Source organism: Chiloscyllium punctatum, chromosome 27, assembly GCF_047496795.1.
Source record: "Chiloscyllium punctatum isolate Juve2018m chromosome 27, sChiPun1.3, whole genome shotgun sequence".
Classification (NCBI taxonomy): Eukaryota; Metazoa; Chordata; class Chondrichthyes; order Orectolobiformes; family Hemiscylliidae; genus Chiloscyllium; species Chiloscyllium punctatum.
This window is the reverse complement of record NC_092765.1, coordinates 31,113,476-31,136,152: the sequence shown is the minus strand read 5'-3', so window position 1 is coordinate 31,136,152 and position 22,677 is coordinate 31,113,476. Positions and strand designations below refer to the sequence as shown.

The window sequence follows — 22,677 nt, the reverse complement described above, 5'->3', positions numbered from 1 at the left end:
TAGCAAAGTAAGGTTTTTAGAATGGTGAAAATTTATGAATGTCGGCTCATTTTTAAAACTTTCTATTTAATATTTCTTATTGTCACTGTAAGATTAATTGGTTTTATGCAATCTATGTTGAATCAATCGGCATTAATGTGCCACAAAAGGTTCCCTAATGTAGACAATAGTTGTGTCCAAAACCACAAGTTTTTTAAAAAATTAGTCTAATTCCTTGACAATTTCAGAGAAGGAGACATGTCAAGTCAGGAATGGAGGATGTGAGTACGCCAATCAAATCAGTCAAAATTCTTAAAATATGCTGCTAAAAATACAAAAGTCTCAGAAAGGGTTCAGAACCCTGAAATTGGGACATTGGGACCCACCCATCATTATTAAAAGCATGTTAACTTAACAGTATCCTGACTCTGCAAAACCCAAGGCTACAATCTCAGTGAATCTCCTCTCATTCAAGGCAATGATGATTGTGTAATGTTATTAAAAGCTCCAAAGTAGTTCACCTCTAATATTGTTTCTCTATGGAGTAGCTGTTAGATACATCTCTACAATCAGAGATTCCCTGTCATACCACATCATGACTTCTATGTGATGATAAATGATCAACAGAGGAAACTAGAGAGAATTGCAAAATTGTACTACAAAATGTGAAGAATACTTACCTATGATCAAAATAAAAGCTAATCTGAAAACACCGAATAGTGGCACCATTTGTCGGAAGTTCTGCAAGCAAACAAATATAAATATTATGGAGCTGCAGTTATTTTTGGAATTATCTCGAGCTCTTGCACACAAATAAGGTCCATTTGATGTCTAAGATTTGGATGAATGGCAAAAATCTCATGGAGATTCGATGGTGTAATGCTCCTCTTGTACTTGATGTTGGTGAACTGATCTGTGCAGTCTGTTGCTAAAATGTTACAACTGACTGCTTAGTTCATGAGAACTGCTCCCCCTCCAGACTTCCTTCAATGGAGTAAACAATCATTTAATATAGCAAACGAGAAAATAGCTGAAGTGCCACAAAATGCAAATAGTTTCTTGAGGAGGAGAGATTTGGTACTAATGCAGGAAATAAAATGAAAATAGCTCCTAATGTTGGTGTTGTTTTCCCTTAAAAGGCAAGAGATCGCTTTGCTTATCACCCTGCTTAGCTTTCAGGAATTCACAAATCACTCAGGAATTCACACTCATGAAGGCAGATGGGCACATTTAAATTTCCTACAATAACATTTAAGCAAAGGAATGTACGAGTGTTTATTTCTCCATGGATGTTTAGCTTTCTTTGTCCTTTGCGATATCCAAACATGTTTAGAATACAAAATATGTATCGAGGCCATCTGAATATTTCATTAATCTGGTCCAACTTGAATAATTGTGTCAAAACTGAACTGATATGTTAATTTTTTCAATGTTATCAATAAAGATTATTGATCGTCAAGTCCACTGAATAAGCCAAACTAGGCGGTAAAGATAATTGTAATGGAATACATCTAATCCTAGCTCCCAATCTGTGCAAGAATGCCAAATTTCAAATGATAAGAACAATTTATACTACAGAAGAAGAGTCTTCATTGGTTGGCAGTGTCATGGAGAAAGCAACAGGAAACTGCAGGCTTCCCAAGTTCTGTGTAATTTAAAGAGGGCACAAGGCTGACACCTTTTTTCCACAGAGAATGAGTTCCTGCATATGAATACATTTCATCCTTTATATTACCATAACCCCAGTCCAAAAATTAGTTTAAATAATATAAAATTACTAGGACTGATTCTAAGAACTTTTATAAGTGTACAAACAGCAAGAGAGCAGCCAAAGTCAATGCTGGTCCATTGGACAGAGAGTGGAGCAATTATTATGGGGAATGAGTAAATGGCAAAGATGTTGAACAAATATCTTTTGTGCAGGAGTGGGCATTGAATATAAGTAATAGAAGGTTAGACAATAAAAAGGAGAAAATTAAGGAAAGTCATACCAGAAGAGAAAAAACTACTAGACAAACTAATTGGATTCCAATCCAATAAATGGCCAGGGCCTGATGGCTAACATTCTCAAATTCTGAAAGAGAGATAACTGCAGACCTAGTGGATCATGGAATCTATGGCTGTATTTCCTACATTTCTTAGATTCTGGAATGAATCCAGCAAATAGGACATTAGCCAAGGTAACACATTTATTCATGAAAGGAGAGAAATAAAAAAGAGAAATACACTTGGATTGACAGTACTGAAATCTGCTATTAAACAAGTCTCAACAACATTTTTAGAAAATCACTGTATGATTCAAATTAACCAGTTTCACAATTGAGAAATCATGTATGATTAATGTTTCAAAATTCTTTGAATATGTAACTAGTATGGTAGATAACGGAGAACAATAGATGTAATATACTAGGATTTCCAAAAACATTTGATAAGGCAGCACACAAGATTAACTGGCAAAATAAGGTCTTGTGAATTTAAATGGATAGAGGATTGGTTAAAGAACAGAAAGCAAATAGCAGGCATGAATGTATCATTTTCTAGTTGGCATAGCTGTGACTAGTGTAGTGCCACAATGGCAGAGCTGAGGCCTGTGTTTTTACAATACATATGAGATAGATGAAGAGTCAAAGAATAAAGTATCAAAGTTTGCAGATCATATAAAGCAACGCGGAAGTGGGGAGTGGGTGGGAAAGTACTGTCAAAGCTCAAGAGCAGGCATCATCATAGAGAAAGATGGAGCAGGCTCAATTTTCTGGATATTATCTCACTGTGCTCCTGTTCTACATTCTGATAATTAAAGTCATCCACGAAAACTGTCCTATAATTCTTACACTTCTCTCTAATTTGTTCACAAATTTGCTCCTCTACATCATTCCCAAGGTTGATGGTCTATAGATCAAATCAAGCAATACAATTATACCCTTTTTGTTACTTAGCTCAAGATTCCTCTGGGACATTCTCTCAATAATTAGCACTTAATATTAATATTAATAAATACTGCTGCTCCTCCTCTTTTCCTTCTTCTATATAATTTCTGAACAAATTGTATTCGGGATTATTTAATATCCTGCTGCACCATATGAGGCCATCATCCGTCATTACTATAACATTATACTTCCATGTAGCTACCTATAGCTCAATAACATTTACATAAAATGCAGTCCTAACTTAATATTATTACTTTCCCTCTTACTCTGACACGATCTAATAACATACTATTTCCTGTTTAATACCATGTGTCTTCCCTACTGTGTGCATCTTGATATCATTCTCTGGTGTTACACCCTGGTCCCTACATCTTTGCTAAAATGTAATCTGGGTAAAAATGTTTTTTTAAAAAAATGACACTTTAAGTAAATAAAACACATGAATTGGTTAAAACGTTTTTCTACTGATTGCCTCCTGACTCCCCAAAGCCCCCACACACGACATAAATAAAATATTAATTAATTCTAACCACTTACCACTAAGACATTCATAAAGTAGCCTCCCATTAAAGCATATCCTCCACCTGAAGCTCCAACTAGGCGAAGCATTGGATCAAATATTGAGCTAGCCAATGAGCCTGCAACAAAAGGAAAACAGGAAACCGGATGTAAGCTCCCTTGTCCAACATCAAGTGTAGAACATGAACCATTCCAGCTCAGCACAACATAATTTACCAGATCTAATAGTTCTCAGTTACAAAAGTTCTGCTCTGATCACAAAGCAAACATACCCTTAGTTAATTTAATTTCCCCTTTACCACCCTGATCCTGTTCTCATGTACATAAATACACAGTGCACATAAAAGAATATGAATCACAATTGCCAATTGATGAAAGTACATATGTGCTTTAATTCTCCACTTAAATGTTAAACCACTGGGTATGTATTGTGGTCAAAACTGGATAGTTGCAGAGATGTCCACTTAAACCAAGCTAATCTTCTGGCCTGAGAATCATTCAGCATCACCTTGTGAGGAGAGACATCTGGAGACAGTCTTTAACAAATACTAGTGGCTTGTTACAGGTTTGTACACTCAGCCATGTCTTAATTTTTAAGAAGTGGCACCCAAACCTATAGATTGCATTGATTCCTTAACCACTTTAAAAGGGTCACTGAATCATGCCATAATCCAGCACAAAGCTATACACCAGGCACAGGTATGTTCCAGCTTGCAATTGTTTAAATGTCTGGATAAACATCAAGATTTATAGATAATGTTTGAATGAGATTATATATATAGGCAGGCATATTTCATGTGGTCCCATCTCTTTCATTTCTGCTGAGAATCTAAACCATAAATTCTAAATGATTAATCTTATCATATCCAGTCTTTTGCTGCAATGCACAACTCAAAAGCATCTATTTTAGGTACAGGTATAAGGCCTATTTTTATTTAATATGTAGTTGTTAGTAGCTTACAGAAACCTGGTTTAATAAAATAATTATAGCCCCTTGTACAACCTCTGAGATGTCAGGTGTACAAGTCACACACACCAGCTCGGAATGATAGGTTTAACAAAGCAAGTTGCATGCTGAAATGAAATCAAAAGACTTGTGATTGCTGGAAATCTGAAACAAACACAGAAAATGTTGGAGAAAACCAGCTGGTCAAGCAGAATTCTGAATAAGTCATACTGGACTTGGAATGTTCACTCTCTCTCGCCACAAATGCTGCCAGACTTACTGAGTTTCTCCAGCATTCTCTGTGTTTGTTACAGCAAATCCCACATCCTGCACTTGTGGGAGATCAACCAGAAACCTGATTCCAAATGTCCACACATTTTGGCCATTGTCACCACAGGGGAAGGTTATATGACTTTTGAATGCAAGACTTCTGCTATGGTTCTGATGGTGCCCCAGACGGAATCAGAGGCAAATTAAAGTTGAGGATTGTGACGACTTTCACAACCACACACAAATACCAGGTTAAACAAAGATGGAGTCGAGAGTGTGGCGCTGGAAAAGCACAGCAGGTCTGGAAGCATCCAAGGAGCAGGAAAATCAACATTTCAGGCAAAAGCTCTTCAGCTCCTTGGATGCTGCCTGACCTGCTGTGCTTTTCCAGCACCACACTCCTGACTCTGATCTCCAGCATCTGCAGTCCTCACTTTTGCCAAGAAAGGATGGAGTCTGCTTCTACCTGAGATAAGACCTCAAACATTGACAGCATTGTGCCTCTAAGAGGTCAAAGAAGCTAAGCCTCTATCCTGTAGATCATGTTAGGTGGGTTTAGTAATTAATTCCCTCCTGAAAATTTTAACTCTCCCTATTGTTTCCTTCTCTCCTGTTCACCTACACTTCTCTCCACAGCGTGACTTGATGAGGGTCGTTCTCTTCCTCATTGAAAGTCCAGTCTAAAGCAGCTACAGCACCATCCACCATAATGTTCTTTGCAAATACTTCCATACGAGAAGTACATATCATAAACCTGTTAGTGAGATCAAGCTTCTCGTACTTTATTGCAAGTTATTCAATCACATTACACTTAAGGTCTGCACTGTCTGATGCTCTACTGGAGGCATTCAAATATTCAAAAGGACATTAGATTGTTATCTGAGAAGGAGGAATGCAGGGTTACAAATGAATACTCATTTGGAGAGTTGGTGCAGCCTTGATGGGTTGAAGGGCCTCCTTCTGCACTGTTACGATGTGTCAAATTTGAACTGTTATTAATATACTTACCAAAACTATATAAAGAAAGTATACTTTTGGTGGAAAAATCATCTTCACATTGTACAAATACATCTTTCACAACAAGTGCTCCTGCATACTATTACCCATAGCAAATTGAGAAAACAGTTTGCACATTGAACCTGCATTGAGATTAGAATTCCTGACCTTGGTGCACCCTGTGCAAGTGTCTATCATTCTCAGCACAGTTTCACTGCTGAGTTTTCCTACTGCCTTGGAAGCCTGTTAAGCAGCAGTTGATTCTAAATTAGGCTTGCAATTGCATTATGAAAGTCTGATATTTTAATGATGGAATGCCCTCCCCATGAGGGCATAATCAAGACACCCAATATCTGTCTCTGCTTCAAACAGCAATGCATATAGGGTAGGTCACGGTCACATCTTATATTTTTGATGGTTTAGTGCAACCCTTTTCCATCCATTGTGTGGTATCAGACGGTTAATATTGAAGGTACGGTCTTCATATGTCCTTGAGACAGAAATCAATTATTTCCAAGAAGTAGAGGAGAGTCTTTCAATTTGTAACATGAATTGCCTCCTGCAATGTGGACAGTTACACTGTAGCAGCAAGTGTAAGTTTCTCTAAAAGTAGCTATTCCAAGTTAGATTTGGAAATGTTCAAACACGTTTGGAATGATGCGGAGAGACCTACATACAAAAAACATTGCAAAAGGATAGCACACAACATTACTCACACAGACACACCATGAATTAGTGTGTGAAAACTTCAACCTGATGTCCTTTGATAGGCTAATTTTACCCTCCCTCCTAAAGCAAAACAATTCCTCAATGTTAATCCCATTGTTTGGAAATGGCATCTAAAAGGATCATGAAACCATAAAATTAACTTACCTCCAATTACCCCTGCAAGATAGACCAGCCCAACCCGATGACCTTTGTGAACCAACTCTAATGGAATTCCCAAAATAAGTTGCATAACCAGATTCCCTATAATGTGCTGGACACTGCAGACACAAAAGTGAACAGATTATTTCCAGATATTTGTCAATATGCCTTTCACCAACTTGACAATGATTAATGTATGGTGGAAACAACATTGTTGTTATCCTAGTTATGCTCATATCCAGAGGAAAATGTCTTTGCCATTACAAACATGTTTTGATTCAGGCAAACCACTAGCCATTCATGATTCCAAACAGCAAAGTCATCCTTCATTACAGTGGATTTCATGCATTTTATATTTTAGTTGCAGAGTACTTTTCTAGATAAGGACCTGTTTGGCTAGATTTCATAGATGTTCAGGATGTTTACCTCACTCTATGAAATGATTTGATTAAACATGCATGCCTTTTCATATGTTCAAATTCAAAAAGTCAGTGGCATTGCTGGAGGCTCTTGGTTTCTGCTATTTTTTGCTCCATTTCTGTGAATTGGTGAAAAACTGAGTTTGGTGGTGCAGGAGCTTTAAACCAAAAGAATATTTTTCTCAATCAAATTTATGTTTAACATACTTCCAATAATCCAATCTGAAAAAGATGGTGATATGTTGAAATGAAAGCTTTCTATGTATTATTTCACTGTTCTCTAAATGTAAAAAGCCTTGTGACAGCAAACCAATCAGCCAATGTTAAGGCACCATTGAAAGGAGTGAAACTCAGAACTGTGTGGGAATGGGATTAAGAATGGTACCACATCTTGGTAACTCCAAAGAGGCTCTGTAAGCCTATTGGGCCAATTATATCCTAATGAGCAGGAAATTCTACACGGGTCAACATTGAAAGTTATAACATCTTTTCTAAATTTTTAACAGCTGACCAAATGGCCTCAAATTCAAGCCCAGTTATATCAGAAAACGATTCAGACTCGAATCGGGGATGCCGGTGTTGGACTAGAGTGTACACAGTTAAAAATCACACAACACCAGGTTATAGTGCAACAGGTTTATTTGGGAGCACGAGCTTCCAGCACTAGGTTGTCAACCACCTGATGAAGGAGCAGCATTCCGAAAGCTAGTGCTTCCAAATAAACCTGTTGGACTATAGCCTGCTGTTATGTCATTTTTAACTTTGAGTCAGGCTCAACATTCTCTCTAAGCTGCCTAGGTGTGCAATGGAACTTACCATGCAGGGATTAACGGGTAGATGCAAGCATTTGAGATGTATACATATGAGGTACGTAGCAATTGTAAAGGACTGTGCAATGCAAGACAAAGGTCATGCCCAATAAAGGTGAGATCAGAGTGAACAGTTTTATTTTGATAATCAAAACCCACATAAATGTTAGCTCATAATGTTTAGTGCAATCGAACAGCAAGTTAAATTATTCCACAGCAATTATGCACAGGATATGCAGCTTGGTTACCAAGTGTACAAATTGGTAGATTATTGTTGGTAGAAATACAATATCATAAGTTATAATAATTCAACAACCATTAAAACCCAATGTTACTTATATATTTTTTCACAACAGTACAGTATTTTGCTGCAGACATGTACAAGTTATACAACTATTTAAAGAAGTGTTGTCACCCTCAAATTTACTTCCACCTGAATAAAATATTGAATATCTTATCTTCTCTCCCTAGCTGTTGACAGGGAAGTAATTTGTAATACTCTTTCATTTCCACAGATGACAGTAGCCAGCTAATTTCATCAGTAATAGCTCAGTGTGTCATATGGTACTTGTCATTGTGATGGCCACTTAGTTTTAAAAGGATACACTAAAGCTAATTACTATTGAGGTCCAATTCCAGATATTTCCTGCATTTTTTTGTGTAAGAAACACTTACCCAGCATGCACTAGCATGTACGAGATAAATCTCCAAGCTTCTTGTCTCCTGTCTGGCCTGTAAATGAATGGACTGTCCAACACCCCGGTGTCCAAGGTAATCCATTGTTTCTGAGGCTTCCAGACTGCATAGTAAATAAAAACAGCCAGCTGGAAAATACAATGAGGTAAGTAATTTAATCAATGTCAAGGTAAAGTTGCTACACTTTGAAGGAATAATGATTTCCTACGAAGTGATGGGCAGCATGATTTGACTTCTTGTATCAGTCGGAGATCCAGAGTTTGTATATCTGTACACCGAATCCAAGAATCAGATCTCACATGACACCAAGAGGCATTCTAGGTCACTAAGGAAACTTACAGGTAGTTTTCTTTTAATGCAGCTTCATTTTTTTTTAATTTTCATTTTGAACAGTGTGTGCCAATGGTGGAAAACTGACCTGCCGTTCCTTAACATGACCAAACTTAATACATCCAGCCAACCACAAAAGTAATCACTTTCTGACAATTGCCCACTTGGTAAATGAGGGGGATAATTAGGAAGAAGCTCAAACACCTTCCTGTCTTCACACTGCTCCTGCCACAACAGGTCAAAGGAGAAATTGGGCAACAATATAACTGGAATTCATGCTCAAGTTTTCCTCTTGCATTTCAAGCTCAATGAATTTGGAAACAATACACCTCTCTACGATTACCCAACTTTGGCAACATGCAATTATTTGTGAGATAATTTGAACTAAATTTGGCTTCTTTGTCAATTCACTAGTCTGTGGGCGGAATTGTACATTTATTGGCTAAGTGATTTGCATCAAGTCTTTTGGAATGTTTCTCGCCATATCTTACCAAATGTGGCACATTAAATACCTACCCCAACCCTACAGTGTCCCTCTTATCTGATTCCAATCTCTCTTTAACACACCCTATTCCCAGAATGCCTGCCACTGACAGGATATCCCTGAGCACACTGTCATTCCTCACACCCACATGGTCTTTTAAAGCCAAATGAGCACTCATACAAGCACTATCATTCCGGAGCCGTTGTGCAAATCTTGACACTTCCACAGGGAACACCGGGATAATTTGCAGCCTACTTTGCAGGCAGGGACACAGGGTCTTCCTAGATAGGAGGGTGCAGAGGTCGGATTTCCTCCTTCCCATGCCACCAGACCATGCCAATCTAATCTGAGGTTGTCACACATATTAGAGCAGTCTCAGTCATCTGGAGAAATGGTCAGCACTAGTAGGAAGGAGGTCAGTTTTCTTCTACACTCCTAAGTGCTCAACATCTGCTCAGCCTGCTCATCTTCTCCCTGATCCCTCCCATTCACTTTATCTCTGCTACTTTACCCACCACTTATGAAGGCTTGTTGCCTGCAACATCTTCCTCACTTGCTGTCACCCACTCCCAAATCCAACGATGCCACCATCCCACATGCCTACTCACTCACATTTCTCCATCTGGATGGCTGTGCCACTACACACTTCGTCTCCAATATTTCCTCCCTCTCCCTCATTTCCGAAGGCACATAGGCCGTAACAGGACAGAAAGAGTCAAGATAGGTGGTGGGCTTCCTGTCATTTGGCTTCTCACCCATTATGTGGACAGTATCCTAACTATGACAAACTCATGTGACTGACTGACCATCTCAAAGCCCCTGGATTGGTATTGGAGGTTGCATTCCTTTGTCTTGACTGAGGCCTGCTGACAGTCATGACAAACTTCTTGTCTTTGTGTCTGCACTAAATGGCAAGGTAAGATACTAATAATGTAAGCCTGATAGCCCTGGCTGTGTAGGCAATGTATGCTAAAGCAAAGCAGTGATGCTGCAAGCATCCAGCTAGGCTCAGAGTGAGTGAGCACTATGACAGTGAGCAACAAACCCAGAGATGCACCTTGTCCAATCTGTGAGCTGGCTCGTGTTCCTGAGTGCACAGTGTTCTTTGCAGCAGCTTTACAATGATACTGCCATTGCAGCACAAAGTGAGGAATCATCCTGTACATGGATTAAAGATGTGCAATGTGGATTCATTGAGTTTGGTGCTAATGTCCATGAATATGAGGTGAGTGTGGCCAGTGTCCACTGAGCGTGCCCTGAGATGTTGGTGCCTTGAGTCCAATATTGAGGTCCTTTGAAGCAAGTGGTGAGCTACAGTCGCCACAAACTCACTCAGATTCCCATGTTGAAGTTACTCAATACCAAGCTTGTTTGGTGCATTTGGTAACTTAGAAAGCTTTTTATTAGTGAGGCGACTTGGGCTGTTAACAAGGTATTAGACAAGCAATGATCCCCCTAATTGGCAACTCGCTGCTGTCCAGTGAGAAGCCCGCCTGAAATGCCTGGCAATTGCATTAAAAAAAGACATGAGATGATCCTGATGTAGAGGTGGACCTTGCTGAACTTCTCATACGATTCTGCCACATATCTCACCATAGGTGAGATATAGATTTCTTAAATCATGTTAAATCAACCTTATTTTATATAATATCATTGGAGGATATGCTCAGCAATAAACTGTACTGCTATACCAGTTTTATGCAAGGAAATACAACTGTCACTGAAATATATGCAGTTGTAAGTGCATTGTTGGTAAAAATAGTGTTAATAATTGTGAAATATCTCAACCAAATCAGGCTACCATAAACAACAATAGCCAAAATGCTCTGACTCTTCGCATTCCTTTCAGCAAGTTCAGAAGTTGAAGGCAAAATGTTGACCCACAGTATTGTTCTGCATAACTCAAATAAATTCTCATATTTAAAATTTCTTTGCAAAGTGTTCTCATTTCTCAAAATGCTTTTTATTATATATTTCTAAAATATCTTTTACACCACGCAAAAGGCATTTGCGTTTTGCATATTGTTCCTTGACTAAGAACTTTCTATAGCGATGTCAGCCTCTTGATCTTTGCAACAGTAATAGGAAAGACAGTTTCAAAGGACCAATTGTCTGAATATCGCAATCTCTATAGCATACATTTTTGAACAATGGTTCTCCAGATCCTAGGATTCTATGTGGGTATCCAAAGGTCTTAAGGTCCTGCTGATCGGTTGCTATACTTTTCTACATTGGTGAATTTACTGACACAATAATTCTGAATGTTGGATATTGGGTACTGTCTTTCAGAAGTTGAGGCATAGGTCCCACTGAGGTGCCTTAACTTTTACAGGGGCTCCCTATATAGAACAGCATGAACATTAAAGCACAAAGCCAAAATGAAAATCATACTGCAGACTACATACAAGCTTTTATAAATCATTTGACAAAGTTGTACTGCACAATAGAAAAGTTGGAAAAAGTAATTTGAAATGAATAGGAGTTACTGGCTCCGACTTATTTTCACAGGTCAAGTACATAGAGTCAGACTGGGCAACCCAGGAAGAGCACAGGAAGGTGCCAGTTTCTGAGGGGGGAGGGTAGAAAGCCTGCCTCAAGGATCCAGTGAGATGTCCAAAACTTAAAAGAAAAAAATCATTAAAACATTCCTCTAGTCCTCATCCCTCACCCCTAGGCACACCCCATGCCTCACCCATGCCAATCTATGTCATCCAATGCCATTTACCCATTCCCCAGTGCCACCTATACCAACTTATGCCTCTGTAACCATTTCCCACTTTCTGCCACTTAGTGCCAGCTGATGATATCTCATTGTTACACCCTTCCTTTACAACCCAGCATGTTAAACCACCTACTATGCATTAATAACTATGTGCACAGGAGAAAAAGTGAAATTCTATGAGTTAAAGTTCTATGTTGTAGAGCCCATCGTACTGAAGAAAGCACTCTCATTCATATAAATGCTTCTTGATAGTCTTTGAAACTCTACAGTTCAAAGGAGTTTATACACCTGCTCAGCCGTCTTCCTCTACAGTTAACAGTCCAATAATCCCAAAGGATACCTGAGACTCTCCTAAGGCTCCTTCACAAACCACCTGCACCCCAAAACAAACATTTCCAAAGCTGGGCAAATATCACATCCATTGGTGTACTCTGGCTATCCAAATTAATCTATAAAGTTTAGATTTGCTCTACTCTTCAGGTTCCACACTACAGGGATGCCAAAGTCCCACTTTAATGGAGGCAGCTGAGTGATTTATATGGTCAGCTGCCTCTATTAAAGACACATGCAAAACCCAAACTGACTTCACACCCACACTTTCAAAATCAGAAGTGCCATGTCTGGGGCTGGGACGTGTGATTTCAGGTCACTTTCACTAGTTTCACCATGAGAGAGATGGTCTTTGTCATCTTTGGCCATTATATCAACATGTCTAGGGTACTGACTTTGCAGATCAAATGAAAGAAGCAAAAAATCAAATGTATGCATTTACTTAACATCCATCACATAAACAATATTCAAACTATTTTGGCTGACTGACATATAAAATAAGATGCCAATTAGAGAGGTTTGGAGGAATGACCAAAGCCTTGTTCAGAGTTGGCAACTGAAGATTCATGTTGGTAAGGCAATATTTTCTATTTTTAAGTCCTTTTGCTTGTCAATATAAAAGGTTCTATATTCAGTATAAATTAATGTAAATTAAAAGATTTATCACCAGAATAAAAACACAAAATATTGTAGAATCGATAAATCAGAAATTGAAACAGATGCAAGGTCAATTACTTAAAATGACAACACTGTTCCTCTCCACTCATCCTGCCAGATGACCTGAATGACATTTAGGAGCAAATTATTGTGGATGCTGGAACCTGTACTGAAAACAACAAATGGTGGCGATCACAGCGGGTCAGACAGCATCCACGGAGAAAGAGCAAGCTAACATTATGAATCTGGATGACTCTTATAGAGTCATAGAGAAGTACAGCACGGAAACAGATCCTTCGGTCCAACTCATCCATGCCGACCAGATATTCCAACCCAATCTAGTCCCACTGCCAGCATCTGCCCCATGTCCCTCCAAACCCTTCCTATTCATATACCCATCCAGATTCCTTTGAAATGTTGCAAATGAGTTTCCTCTGGCAGCTCATCAGAGCTGAAATGAAATGTGGAAGGGACGACATTCATACTATAGTTTGGAGGTTGCTGTTGGGGGAAAGATTTTCATAGTTCAGATTAAGTGATTGAAATGTGAGAATCGCAGAACAATAGTGTGTCTGACTCCCTCTGCATTTCACAGGGTTCGTTCCCTCTGGGACACCTTAATCCAATCCACAACCACCAACAATAACCCCCCTTTGCACGGCACCTTCCCATGGAACTGTGGAAAGTACAACATCTGCCCCTTTACCTCCTTCCTGCTCACCATCCTCAAACCTATACAGTCTTCCAGGTGAAGCAGCATTTCACCTGTGCCTCCTCCAATCTCGCACGTGGTATTCAATGCACCCTATATGGCTTACTCTGCATTGGAGAAACCAAACACAGAGTGGGTGACCACTTCGCAGAGCATCTCCTGTCTGCGTGCAAGTGTGACCATGACTTTCCCATAGCCGGTCATTTTAACACAGCGTACTGCTCACATGCCCATATGTGTATCCTCTGAATGTTGCAGTGCTCCAGTGAATCACTGGAGAAACAGCATCTCATCTTCAAACTCGGGACTTGCAGCTTTCTGGACTTCAGTTCAACACCTTATGAATCACCTTTTAGCTTGTTATCATGTCCTCGCTCCCCTCCCCCCATCCCAGGGGAACTGTCTGTCCTTTCAAGTCTGGCAGAGATACACCATTGTTCTGCCATTCTCACATTTCAATAATTTAATCTGAACTATCAACATCTTTTCTCCCCCAGCACTCTCCACCCACTACCCCGACACCTTCCCCCGCCCTAATTACTGTATAAATGTTGTCCCCTCCACTGTTCGCCTAGTCATTTTGGCTTGAAATGTTAGCTTGCTGTCTCTCCATGGATGCTGTCTGACCTGCTGTGATCTCCAGCATTTCTTGTTTTCCCCTGGACAACATTTTTTTGTTTTAATTTCTTATTCCCAGTACCTGCAGTATTTTGCTGTTGTATTAGATAATTAATTCACTGTCATTTCTAGCTATTCCCAGCTTTTAGAATTGCTGCTCTTCTCTCCATCATGTCTCCTCATGTCTCTTTTATTTTCTTAATCCTCACTGGTTCCTATTTCTCTTCTCATGTGTAATCAGCTACCCATCAAGACTCATTTTGAGCCATACCTCCACTTTTGATGAAAGGTCATTGACTAAAAAAAATTAACTCTGCTTCTTTCTCCCCAGATGCTGCCAGACCTGCTGAATATTTCTAGCATTTCTTGTTTTAAGTATTACTGGAAATGCTTGTTAATCAGCTAAATACTAAAGCTGGATTACTACCATTTGTCCATTTATCTTCGAATGGACATATTTTGATGTTAGCTGCTCCTTTTAATAATCCGGATTACTGGTGTATAACAAAGGATATCACTGGATATAATGTTGTGATGTTGTATATCTCAGATATACAAACACAGGAACATAAAGGACTGTGCAAATTATATTTTAGTCCATCTGGCCAGCCCCAATTCATGGCCAAAATGTGAACTCTTAGAAAAACACCTTATTTGCAAAATGAAGAATTTATCCATTTAAGTTGTGCATGAAAGGTTATATTATTTTTGCAGAAATGTAAACTGTACCTCAGCCAAACTTATAGAGATAATGAAGATCGGTGGAGGCAAGCAATTCGCCCTTTCCAAATAGCGACTTCTCATGTCTTCAGGGAGCATCCAATTAGACACCGTAGTGTGTACCTTCTGACACCACGCAGAGCATTTTTGTGATTCCCTGTTCCTCTCTTCATTCAGATTTTCATTTTCTTCTTCTGTTGGATTCATCTCCATTATTAACAGCTCAGTAAATCCCAATTCAGGGTTATCTGTGTTTTTATTAAGAAAGGTCACAAAATCAACAGTTACAAAGATACCAAAATCCAACAGTTCAGAATTACATTGGCCATGATCAGAAAACTACTATTCTTGGCTGATCAACAGAAATTAGTAAATACATTTTGTGTCATATTGTTTCATTTATGTTCCAAAATGTCATCAAACCAGATAGGTGTTGACTGTTAAAAATACTAAAGTTGACTGAATTTTATCAGACTTGACAACCACCTTTGTGTTAGGTATAACTTCAAACAGTGGAGATGTTTCCCTTTGATAGCCACCGATTCCAGCTTTTCTAGAACTTCATGATGTCACTAAGCTCTGTCTATTGCATGCTGCTAATGTTATTTGGCTGGAGTAGACCGGCAGGAGGCTGGAAGAACACAGCAAGCCAGGCTGAACCAGGAGGTGGAGACTTCAAAGTTTTGGGTGTAACCCTTCTTCAGGACTAAGGGTGAGTGTAAGGGAGCTGCAAATAAAGGGGCTAGTGGGGGCAGGGTGGTGGAGTGGGGATAGGTGAAGGCACGCAGAGGGTATGACCTGGTTGATCAATGGGAGGAATTAATCCAGTTGTGGAAGGGAGGAGTGGAAGGGAGTGGGAGGGCTTGGAAAGGAGTCAGGGAATGGGAAGGGACGTTATTTGAAATTGGAGACCTCAACGTTGAGTCCCAATTTTCTTACATAATGCTCCCTGCATCGCTGGATTACTTGTGACTAATATTACTGCGGCATCATCCCCTCCCCAATTTCACTGAGTTTATAAGTGCAGCAAAAAGTTAGGGTTGGAAGAGGATAGAGGATGTAGCATGAAAGGGGAAGGGTTGGAATTAGTCAAGATCATGGGAGAAGATGAGGTCAATGTATGAGCCAAAGCTGTGAGCTGGGCAAGTTACAAGAAAGGAAGAAAGAAGACAGCTCAGTTCAAAATGAGAAGGGAAAGCCCAAGGAAGGTGAGAAATAAGAAAGGAGTACACTTCAATAATGAAATTAATTTAAGGCAATGGATAACTAGCAAGGGTTAAAAAGAGAGATATAATGGATGGAAAAAAGTGAGGTGCTCAAAAGAAACTGCTGCATATGAGATATTTGCCTTTATTAACCGGGACGTTGAATGCTTATGACAGAGGGGGTGCTTATGACAGAGCTACGCAAGATGTTAGTTAGGCCACAGCTGGAGTACTGTGTGTAGTTTTGGTCACCATATGAGAGCAAGGATGCAATTGCACTAGAGGGGGTGTAAAGAAAATTCACCAGGATGTTGCCTGGATTGGAGTGCTTCAGCTATGGTAAGAGGCTGAGTCGGCTAGAACTGTTTTCCTTAGAGCAGAGAAGGCTGAGGGGAAACCTGATTAGGGTCCACAAAAATATGAGGCGCATAGATAAAAATAAATATTTCCCCTTAGAGGCATCAATAACTAGTGGGCATAGATGGGCAGGAAATTCACTGGAGTTTTAAGGAAGGGTTTTTCCCGCAGAGGGTGGTACGTATTTGGAACTCAATGCATTAAAGGATGGTAGAGATGGGAACCATCACAACATTTAAGAAGTGTTTAGACAATCACTTGAAGTGCCGTAGATACAGGCCAAATGCTGGAGAATGGGTCGGAATAGGTAGGAGTGTGATGATCAACATGGAAACAATGGGCCTGCTTTCATGATGCAAAACTCGATGACTTGATTGAACAATGGAGCATGGAGGGTAAGGTGATCACAACTAATCTTGGAGGAACTTCTTTGGGAGAGGTCACAGCACATAAACAAATAAGTGAATATTTTTATGCGTGGCATTTCAGTAAGTCTGCAGTAGTGAGTCGAGTGGGTTCTTTCTTGACTGTATGTTTTATTGAAATATGTCTCTTGATTAAACTTCAAAATAGAAGCCATAAGTATTAAGTTAGCCTGGAGCAGTGTTTTGTAGAGGAATAAGACAGCGCTACTTTCTGGGTCTGTAGATTGAATGAAGCAAAAATGGCTTTTAGTAGAATGATATGCTCTTCTTGTCTGATATGGGAGTTTAGAGAGAGTTTACATGTTACTGAGGATTATATCTGCAATAAATGTCGTTGGTTGCAAATTCTATCAGATTGAATGGATTGGTTAGAGCGACAGTTAGAAGAAATGAGGAATTTACAAGAGCAAGGGGTGTAATGGATGGCAGTTACAGAAAGAAGAAAAGTTGCAGATTTAGTCACATAGATGGGTTAGAAAGGTAAGAGAGGTAGGCAGGTAGTGCAGGAGTCTTCTGTGGCTATCCCCATTTCAAATATGCTATTTTGGAAAACATTGGGGGTGATGGGTTCTCAGGGGAATGTAGCACAAACATCCAAGTTTCTGGTATCGAGACTGGCTCTAAGGCAATGAGGGGTGCATCGGGTTCTAAGAGATCAACTGTGTTAGTGGACTCTCTAGTCCGAGGTACAGACAGACGTTTCTGTGGCCAGCAGTTAAAAATTAGAATGGCATGTTGCCTACCTGGTGCCAGGATCAAGGAAGTCTCAGAGAGGGTACATTTGTTTTCAAGGAGGAGAGGAACACGCAGGAGGTCATTGTACACATTGGAACTAATGACATAGAAAGGGAAAAGGATGAGATTCTGAAGGGAGAATATAGAGAGTTAGGCAGGAATTTAAAAAGGAAGTCCTCAAGAGTAATAATATCTGGATTACTCCCGGTGCGACGAGCTAGTGAGGGTAGGAATAGGAGGATAGAGTAGGTGAATGCAAGGCTGAGGAGCAGGTGTATGGGAGAAGGATTCACATTTTTCGATCATTGGTATCTCTTCTGGGATAAAAGTGATCTGTATAAGAAGGATGGATTGCACCTAAATTGGAAGGGGACTAATATACTGGCAGCTTGAGCTGCTCAGGAGGATTTAAACTAGTAGGTTTGGTGGGCGGGGGAGCGGGTGGGAGGTGGTGGGACCTAGGGAGATAGTGAGGAAAGAGATCAATCTGAGACTGGTACAGATGATACAAGAAGTGAATCAAACAGTCAGGGTAGGCAGATACAAAGCAGAGAACAAGGTAGGATTGATAAATTAAACTACATTTATTTCAATGCAAAAGGACTAACAAGGAAGTCAGATGAACTCAGTGCATGGTTAGGAACATGGGACTGGGATATCATAGCAATTACAGAAATGTGGCTCAGGGTTGGAAAGGACTGCCAACTTAATGTTCCAGGATATAAATGGTACAAGAAAAGACAGAGAGGGAGGCAAGAGAGGAGGGGGAGTGGCATTTTTGATAAGAGATAGCATTACAGCTGTACTGAGGGAGGATATTCCTGGAAATCTATCCAGGGAAGTTATTTAGGTTGAACTGAGAAATAAGAAAGGGATGATTACCTTATTGGGATTGTATTATAGACCCTCTAATACTCAGAGGGAAATTGAGAAACAAATTTGTAAGGAGATCTCAGTTAAATGTAAGAATAATATGATGGTTATGGTAGGGGATTTTAACTTTCCAAACATTGGGGCAGCAAGGTGGTTCAGTGACTAACACTGCAGTTTCACAGTGCCAGGGACCTGGGTTTGATTCCAGACTTGGGTGAGTGTCTGTGTAGAGTTTGCACATTCTTCCCGTGTCTGCGTGGGTTTCCTCCGGGTGCTCTGGTTTCCTCCCGACAATCCAAAGATGTGCAGGTCAGGTGGATTGGCCATGCTAAACTGTCCATAGTGTTAGGTGTGTTAGTCAGAGGGAGATAGGTCTGGGTAGGTTGCTCTTTGGACGGTCGGTGTGGGCTTGTTGGGTTGAAGGGCCTGTTTGCACACTGTAGGAAATTGAATAGACTGGGGCTGCCATAGTGTTAAGGGGTTAGATGGAGAGGAATTTGTTAAGTGTGTACACAAAAATCTTCTAATTCAAAATGTGGATGTACCTACTAGATAAGGTGCAAAACTTGACCTACTCTTTGGGAAATAAGGCAGGGCAGGTGACTGAGGTGGCAGTGAGAAAGCACTTTGGGGCCAGTGACCATAATTCAATTAGTTTCAAAATAGTGATGGAAAAGGATAGACCAGATCAAAAAGTTGAAGTTCTAAATTGGAGGAAGGCTAACTTTGACAATATTAGACAAGAACTTTCAAAAGCTGATTGGGTGCAGATGTCCGCAGGTAAAGGGATGGTTGGAAAATTGGGAGCCTTCAGAAATGAGATAATGAGAGTCCAGAATCAGTGTATTCCTGTTTGGTGAACGGAAAGGCTGATTTGGTTAATAAAAAGAAGAAAGCATATGTCAGGTATAGACAAGATAGATCAAGTGAATCCTTAGAAGAGTATAAAGGCTGTAGGAGTATACTTAAGCGGGAAATCAGGAGGGCAAAAAGGGGACATGAGATAGCTTTGGTAAATAGAGTTAAGGAGAATCCAAAGCGTTTTTACAAAAACATTAAGGACAAAAGGGCAGCTAAGGAGAGAATAGGGCCCCTCAAAGATCAGCAAGGCGGCCTTTGTGTGGAAACGCAGGAGATGGGGGAGATACTAAACAAGTATTTTGCATCAGTGTTTACTGTGGAAAAGGACATGGAAGATATAGAATGTAAGGAAATAGATGGTGACATCTTGAAAAATGTCCATATTACAGAGGAAGATGTCTTGAAGTACATAAAAGTGGATAAATCCCCAGGACCTTATCAGGTGTACCCAAGAACTCTGTGGGAAGCTAGGGAAGTGATTGCTGGGTCCCTTACCGAGATATTTGTATCACCGATAGTCACAGGTGAGATGCCGGAAGACTGGAGGTTGTCTAACATGGTGCCACTGTTTAAGAAAGGTGGAAAGGACAAGCCAGGGTGGGCAAGTGGTGGGCAAGTTGTTGGAGGGAACCCTGAGGGACAGGATGTACATGTATTTGGAAAGGCAAGGACTGATTAAGAATAGTCAACATGGCTTTGTGCGTGGGAAGTCATGTCTCATAAACTTGATTGAGTATGTTGAAGAAGTGACAAAGAGGATTGGTGAGGGCAGAGCAGTAGATGTGATCTATATGGACTTCAGTAAGGCGTTTGACAAGGTTCCTCCTGGGAGACTGGTTAGCAAGGTTAGATCTCATGGAATACAGGGAGAACTAGCCATTTGGACACAGAACTGGTTCAAAGGTCGAAGACAGAGGGTGGTGGTAGAGGGTTGTTTTTCAGACTGGAGGCCTGTGACCAGTGGAATGCCACAAGGATCGGTGCTGGATCCAGTACTTTTTGTCATTTACATAAATGATTTGGATGTGAGCATAAGAGGTACATTTAGTAAGTTTGCAGATGACACCAAAATTGGAAATGTAGTGGACAGCGAAGAAGGTTACCTCAGATGACAACGCGATCTTGATCAGATAGGCCAATAGACTGGGAACTGGCAGATGGAATTTAATTTAGATAAATGCGAGGTTCTGCATTTTGGGAAAGCAAATCTTAGCAGGACTTATACACTTAATGGTAAGGTCCTAGGGTGTGTTGCTGAACAAAGAGACCTTGGAGTGCAGGTTCGTAGCTCCTTGAAGGTGGAGTTGCAGATAGATAGGATAGTGAAGAAGGCGTATGCTTTCTTTTGGTATGCTTTCTTTTATTCGTCAGAGTATTGAGTTGGGAGGTCATGTTGCGACTGCAGGACATGGGTTAGGCCACTTTTAGAATGTTGCATGCATTTCTGGTCTCCTTCATATTAGAAAGATGTTGTGAAACCTGAAAGGGTTCAGAAAAGATGTACAAGGTTGTTGTCAGGGTTGGAGGATTTGTGCTATAGGGAGAGATTGAATAGACTGGGACTGTTTTCCCTTTAGCATCAGAAGCTGAGGGGTGACCTTATAGAGGTTTATAAAATCATGAAGGGCATGGATAGGATAAATAGACAAAGTCTTTTCCCTTGGGTTGGGGAGTTCAGAACTAGAGGGCATAGGTTTAGGGTGAGAGGGGAAAGATATAAAAGAGACCTAAAGGGCAACTTTTTCATGCAGAGGGTGGTATGTGTATAGAATGAGCTGCCAGAGGAAATGGTGGACGCTTGTACGATTGCAACATTTAAAAGGCATTTGGATGGGTATATGAATAGGAAGGGTTTGGAGGGATATGGGCCAATGCTCGCAGATGGGACTAGACTGGCTTGGGATACCTGGTTGGACCGAAGGGTCTGTTTCTGTGATGTCCATCTCTATGACTCTAGTAAAGCTGATTCAACCTGTACTTCACGATACAGCATCCAAACGTTAAACAGATACTTCAAGATGGTGCATTCCTCTCTCCCCATTCTAGAGGTTTTTCTCTAAGCTTTCTTGTCACAAATTAATTTCAAAGAGAGTAGCTTGAAGTAGGGATAGTACAGAATGCAATTATTATAGCCAACTCTCAAGCTATATTTAGAGACTCTAACAACTACATATCGCATCTGTTATTTTACCAGCAACAAGAATGCCAAGATGTTTGTTTATAAATGGAAATCCTGTTTAGACAGGAAGTTACGCACACCAGTTTAATAACATGCAATATTACAAACATTAACATGAAACTTTCAGAGTTGTTCATTGTGAAGCCTTGATGTGGTACAATCCAAGTGTAACCCTATTTTCTTAAACAGAATAGAACCATATTTTAAAATGTATTCATCCAGTTTGAGCGTATATATCGACACACTAAAAACTCTTATGCAAGTATTTTTGGGTCATAATTACTTCCTGTGTCTGAAACTCTATTTAAACAACAAAAGACAGCTGGAAAACACATACATTTAGCTTGAGGCACGTTTCATAAATTAGAAAATCTACACCTGTAGTACAAAGTCCAAAAGACACCCCAAATCATTTCACATCAACTGCTTCAGTATTATACAATCATGCAGTTGAACTAGATCTCAAAAACCCTCTGATTCACAGACTGGGTACTGTTTGAGCTAGGATGACACACAAACTCTTCTAATTATCAGGTCTGCAAAACCAATCGAATGAGTATGTCTCTGTTATCCTCACATATAAACAAAAGCCCTTGTTTTCATGGTAATTTGTGTCATTCTGATGGTGCATTTCTGATACAGGGACCCCTGAAGAATGATAAAGATGTGAAAAAAAGGACTGATTTATACCAGTAGTTACAGCACTCCATTATATGAGAAGTTAATTAGCTTTGCCCCTTGTTATCAAAGATAGATACTACTAAAGCATAAAATCATGGCACTAGTGATCTGGCAATAGCCTGATTTATGTATACAAGGCTGTAAATGTGAGTTTACAAAACCCTTTGTCAGAAATGGGACTGGTGAGAGGTGCATGGGTGTGTTTGCTGTTAATCAGTTGTAGAAACCAGTCTTTGTCAAGGTAATCGCTGAATGCTTCACACTCTATACTTTCATATATCCTTCCCTGTACCTACAGTCTATGCCCTCTCTCCAGGTCTGAGATTTGCTACTGGTTTTACACACTTGTTAGATCTCAGA

General features: G+C 40.0%; 1 protein-coding gene across 3 annotated transcripts in view; it reads right to left on the bottom strand.

Annotated features, from left to right (window-relative positions):
- Positions 1–22,677, bottom strand: part of rhbdl2 (rhomboid, veinlet-like 2 (Drosophila)) — a 66,679-nt gene that overhangs the window by 11,477 nt on the left and 32,525 nt on the right. For all 3 annotated transcript variants that reach the window (XM_072548480.1, XM_072548482.1, XM_072548481.1), the window contains exons 2-6: positions 15,011–15,249; positions 8,408–8,556; positions 6,511–6,623; positions 3,444–3,544; positions 660–720 (exon numbers count right to left, since the gene is read on the bottom strand). In XM_072548480.1, the coding sequence (XP_072404581.1) occupies positions 660–720; positions 3,444–3,544; positions 6,511–6,623; positions 8,408–8,556; positions 15,011–15,214 (628 nt within the window). In that variant the 5' untranslated portion in view covers positions 15,215–15,249. The remainder of the gene's footprint in view (positions 1–659; positions 721–3,443; positions 3,545–6,510; positions 6,624–8,407; positions 8,557–15,010; positions 15,250–22,677) is intronic.